At 46.9% G+C, this 5796-nt stretch overlaps 1 protein-coding gene across 5 annotated transcripts in view; it reads left to right on the forward strand.

Moving 5' to 3' along the window:
* RBM33 (RNA binding motif protein 33) overlaps positions 1 to 5796 on the forward strand; it is a 133747-nt gene that overhangs the window by 117314 nt on the left and 10637 nt on the right. For all 5 annotated transcript variants that reach the window (XM_026447014.1, XM_026447015.1, XM_026447018.1 and 2 more), the window contains one exon: positions 1318 to 1506. In XM_026447014.1, coding sequence (XP_026302799.1) covers positions 1318 to 1506 — 189 coding nt within the window. The remainder of the gene's footprint in view (positions 1 to 1317; positions 1507 to 5796) is intronic.

Raw genomic sequence — 5796 nt, forward strand, 5'->3', positions numbered from 1 at the left:
CAGGCTGGAGTGCAGTGGTGTGATCTCAGCTCACTGCAAGCTCTGCCTCCCAGGTTCTCGCCGTTTTCCTGCCTCAGCCTCCCAAGTAGCTGGGACTACAGGCACCCGCCACGCCCAGCTATTGTTTGTTTGTTTGTTTGTTTGTTTTTTGTATTTTTAGTAGAGATGGGGTTTCACCATGTTAGACAGGATGGTCTTGATCTCCTGACCTCGTGATCCGCCCGTCTCGGCCTCCCAAAGTGCTGGGATTACAGGCTTGAGCCACCGCGCCCGGCCCAGTCTCTTCTTTTTGAAAAGTTCCTTGAGCAGTAGTTTTGAACCCTTGGCAGATTTTTAAAATGATAATACTTGGGCCTGCCTGAGACCAGCAGAATTATACTTGGGAGTGCTGGATCCTCATTCACAGTTGCGCTTTGTTTCTTTTGAAAAGCCTGCAGATGATGGAAATGTGCAGCCATGGCTGAATTTCTGTTGCAGAATCTGCCTGGGAGGGTTTCAGGATAGCAATGTAATCTCTGCCAGCTGAGTCAGGTACATGATGCTGTGGCTTGTTGTGACTGTAAGATGGACTTAGTGCTGTGCACACAGGTCCTGCTGAAACCATCCTGTAATACACTAGGAGAAATGGGGGCTCTGGGACTCTCAGGACTGGATCCACATTCTTAACTGTCATTTGCAGCAAGTTTCTCAGCCTCCACGGGTGCCTGATCGACACAGAGTGGTAACACAGAGTGCCCACCGAGCACAAGTGTGTGGCCGCTGGAGAGGTGCAGGCTTCATCAGCTCCCTCCTCTTCCTCCGCCTACACTTATACTTGCTGGATATTGTCTCATTTAGCTATTAAAACATTCTCTAATAGTGGATAGAAAACTATAGAATATCTTGGCCGGGCACAGTGGCTCAAGCCTGTAATCCCAGCACTTTGGGAGGCCGAGACAGGCGGATCATGAGGTCAGGAGATTGAGACCATCCTGGCTGACACGGTGAAACCCCGTCTCTACTAAAAATACAAAAATTAGCCAGGCGCAGTGGCGGACGCCTGTAGTCCCAGCTACACGGGAGGGCTGAGGCAGGAGAATGGCATGAACCTGGGAGGCGGAGCTTGCAGTGAGCTGAGATTGCGCCACTGCACTCCAGCCTGGGCAACAGAGCGAGACTCCGTCTCAAAAAAAAAAAAAAAAGAAAAAACTACAGAAAATCCTGTAGCTCATGGTATATTTTAATGGATTCTAAGTTATTTGTTCACTTTTATATCTTAGTGACTATGGAAGAAGCTTAAGCTTGAAACTCTGAATGTATTTTCTTTGTTGTCACCAGGCCATCATGCACGGACGTGGTCGAGGAGTGGCCGGTCCCATGGGCCGGGGGCGCCTGATGCCAAACAAGCAGAACCTGCGGGTGGTGGAGTGCAAGCCCCAGCCCTGCGTGGTGTCTGTGGAGGGGCTGTCCTCGTCCACCACGGATGCCCAGCTGAAGAGCCTGCTGATGTCAGTGGGACCCATTCAGGTAGCTGCCTAGGGGTGGCATCTGTGCCATGGGTGGTTGTGTCCCAAGACAGTCATTTCGTGATTTCAAACACAGTGCCCATTGTGTTGGCTACTTCATATTAAAATAATACTTGGGAAATAAGACAAATACCTGTTTTGCATACTTAATATCAGAACATTTGCCTCAAATGTCTATTTTGAAATTTTCAGATTCTTAGTTATAAATTTTAAGAAATACTCCAACTGAACAGATTATCCTTTGAGATCCTCATATTGTCATAGAAAGTTCACACTTGCACACATACATACAAAATTTTTTGTTCTATCAAATGACTTGTTTTATTTGTAATGACATTACATTTTAAAGTATTTAGCCTTCTTTTCCTTGCTTTCCAGAAATAGCTTCACGTGCTAAATAGCTGTGACTTGGTTTCGATTTTACAAATATGACAGTATCTTGGACTGTATCTTCATCGCGTAAAGTTGGCTAATTCTAATGCTGAAACATGCCTGCTGAGCTGGCTGCAAATGAGATGCATGAAAGGGAACACAGTTCCAGGTCCTGGAAACAGGGTTTTCCACGGAAACTCCTGGTCTCTGTAGGCCCAGAGCCCTGTAGCTGACCCAGCGAAGAAGCCACCTGCTTGTTGAGTCTGATTTCTGGCCTTCCCTGTCAGTTGTCGCCTGCGGTGCCCATTGTTGCCATTGCCATGCACCCTGTGTCCCATGGTGGGATCTGGTGTGTCTGAGGGCAGAGCACTTTGGAAATAAGACATTTTTGGATGCGCAGAGTACATGTCAGAGTTCTGAGGAGTCCAAAGTGCTTAGTCCAAAGTGCTTTCTTTCAAGAATCTCTTCCAGCCTCTAGCTTCTTGGGTGAATTTGGACACGTGTTCACACTAGGGTTGATACGAGTAATTAATGTACATGTTTTAGATCTCCATCTGCTGTTGACAGTTCCTAAAAATGAGATGAAAGCCCTTCCAGAAACATACATATTACTTGGGTTAATTACTACCATCTTTGTTATTGGATTCCTGGGGAGATAGGTTTCATTCTTATTGGTGTGTGGTAATGGAGAGTTAACCCAAAGCCTTTGCTTCTGTTTGTGATAGAGCGGGCTCACTAGTGGTGCAGTTAGTTTAACTTTATCAGCTATTAGAGGCGTACAGTTTATGTTCAAGGATATTTCAAAACAATTGATCATAATCTGGATTTATTTGCAGGAGCACGATAGACACGAGAGCATTTTAGATGCATTAAAATGTGGTTATCCTAATCTGGGATTCTCAAAATAAATGGCGATGGAGAATTCTGGTCCAATAACTGTGTAGCAGTGAGTCCTGATGAAAAAACCCGGAGCCTAGTCTGTTGTGAGCCACAGACCAGTGCGCTTGGCAAGGCCTCACGTGTGTGGCCCAGTGTCCTGCTGGTCCTCCTGTCCTGTCTTTGGGGCATTCTGCACTTCCCTGTGAGTGGAAGGGTTGCACTGTTGTTTTCATATGTCACCTGCTATTTTTGTGGACTTTGCTTCGTCGTGTGTAGTCGTGATCATTTTCTTGAATATTTTTGAGTCTGATCGAGTTGTCAAGATCCATACCTGAACAGCAAGTACCGTTTGCTTCTCAGAGCATTGAGTGAGGCTCAGAGCCTACGTTGTGAGAATATGCTTGGAACCATTGCCAAACCAGCTAACTTCTGTCTTGTCTTTTAAATTGAATTTTGTGTTTTGTACTGTGGATTTGTATAGATCTCTTAAATGGCCCTTTTTTCCTTCCATTTGCTTCCATTTCTTTTGAGTGCTGGGATTACAGGCATGAGCCACAAATATTTTTTATCCTAAATGTTTTGGAGTAGTGTCGAGTCTCTGTCTCTTTGGGATATGGCACCACCTAGTGTTCACTGGTGTAATGCCAGGTGGTGTCTACACCAGGAGGACCTGTATTCATTCCTTTGGGCCTTTTAGTTGTAGAAAATTCTAGTAACTGCACATTATTTTTTGTTTTTGTTTTTGGAGATGGAGTCTTGCTCTGTTGCCCAGGCTGGAATGCAGTGGTGTGATCTCAGCTCACCGCAACCTCCGCCTCCTGGGTTCAAGCGATTCTCCTGCCTCAGCCTCCCGAGTAGCTGGGATTACAGACACGTGCCACCACGCCCGGCTAATTTTTTTGTATTTTTAGTAGAGATGGGGTTTCACTGTGTTACCCAGGATGGTCTCGATCTCCTGACTTCGTGATCCACCCGCCTTGGCCTCCGAAAGTGCTGGGATTACAGGCGTGAGCCACCGCGCCCGGCTGTAACTGCATGTTAACTATACTTTTAAACCCATGGAATCTGAGAACTTTTCTCAGTGTAGCAGTGATGTGGTACCCAGTTTTGTTATCAGATTAGTGTTTTACTTCCTTAAACTACATTAATAAGCAAATCCAGAAAGTCCATTTCAAAGACATTTATCTATAGACTCAAAGAGCGAGGAAGAAAGAGAAGATTTTATAGAAATACCATAACCAGAAGATGGTCTTCCAAAAAGTTTCGAACTGTAACCACGTTTCAGAAATTGTAACTTGATAAGAACTTGATTCCTCGAAGACTAGATATTTTTTTTTCTCTCTACTCATAAACCACATATGAACTCTTTCGTTCTTCCTGGGTTCATCTGGAAGGAAGTGAAAGAGGCAAGGAACCGTCATCTGTGTTAAAGCAGCGGGAAGAAGGGGAGTGGGTGCGTGGCCTCCCAGGCTGGGCTGCGGTGACCACCTTCTCCCGAGTCAGCTGTGCTCCCAAGGCCAGGGGGGCTGTCATCCCCCAGAGGCTGCTGGGGAGAGCCCTCGGAGAGGCAGCGCAGAAGCCTCCGCATGACACTGCCGATTTGGGGGTAGGCATAGAAATGTAGAAGGTACTGCTCAGAGAAGAATCTGCCCTTTGCAGAGCGGATCTCAGCCCACCGTGGAGGCCCTGTGAACCTGGCAGAAGGTGGGATCATCTTGGCGTCTGACTGATTATGCTTCTGCTTCGAAGGTAAAGTGGATCGCCAGGAAGACAGCCCCTTTACATCTGGTTCTGACTGCAGGAAGGCCTGGTTGTTGAAGTAGAAAATGTTGGGATCTTGAGTGAGCAGTTGAGTCGTTTTGAAGGTTGGACCATTGAGAAGGAAAACACGAAGAAGTGTCAGACATGGGTTCCAGAAAAGCCCACGCCACAGGCTTAAAGAACAGATGCGTGTGGGCACGTGACGGGAAGCCACAGCGGACAAGCTGGTTAACTGGAGGCTCTCCCACAGCGTTCTGAGAACATGGTGGTCAATCATTCCGAGAGGAGGAGGAGGATTGAGGAGACCGTGTGAGAACACAGAGCTTGTCTGCGCTTTAGAGCATAAGCATGTGTAAGCTTTAGAGGAGAAGACGGGGAAGACGGGACAACCAGGGATGAAAAGGGAAGAGGAGAGATCAGGAGATGTTTTAAAATTATACCAAAGCAAAAGGAGCAATGCGCCAGGGCACCCGTAGTGATCACATGGATGTGCGAGAGCCCAAACGTTGACATTCAGGGGAAGTGCCAGAATTGGTGTCCAGGAAGACCCAGCATGTTATATGATAACAGATGAGAACATGAAATGGGACAGAAAACTCGGTGTGGGCTGGAGCTGCCCAGAGCACTGATGTGAATCTTTCTTTACCACTCAGCCCACCACTGGAATCGTGTGCAGGCTTTAGGCGCCCTATTTCCAACAGGAGGTTGGTCGCACAGTGACCTGTGTATAGAGGAGAGCCCCATGGACCAGTCCTGCACGCTGTTCCACACAGAAATGCTTAGCAGGCTCACTGAGGGCCCTGCAGGGGCTCTCTGCCCTTCCTGCCAGGGAGTGCCTCCCCCACCGCCTCTAGTGTCTGTTCTAGGGTGGGGCTCAAGAATTTACATCTCTCATGATTTATAAATTGGGCTTATTTTAAGCAGCTTGACTTGTGTTTAAAAGCAGCTGATAGATATTTTTTGCTTTAAATGATTCCTTAAGGTGCTAGAATTGTTGGCCAGAGGGAGAAAAAGAGCTTGGTTTTTAGGATTGCAGAATCAGTTGTACTCCTGTAACATTTGAGTTATCTTTATACATGCATACACACAACCACAGCTGTGCACAGACATGTACACAACCACAGCTATACGCAGACTCTTCCTCAAAAGAGGAGGAACTTTTCGTGGGGAAAAGAGGCTAGGGTTCTGAACATCATGGGGAAAAGAGGCTAGGGTTCTGAACATCATGGGGAAAAGAGGCTAGGGTTCTGAACATCATGGGGCAAAGAGGCTAGGGTTC

The sequence above is a fragment of the Piliocolobus tephrosceles genome, chromosome 8, assembly GCF_002776525.5.
Source record: "Piliocolobus tephrosceles isolate RC106 chromosome 8, ASM277652v3, whole genome shotgun sequence".
NCBI classification, from domain to species: Eukaryota; Metazoa; Chordata; class Mammalia; order Primates; family Cercopithecidae; genus Piliocolobus; species Piliocolobus tephrosceles.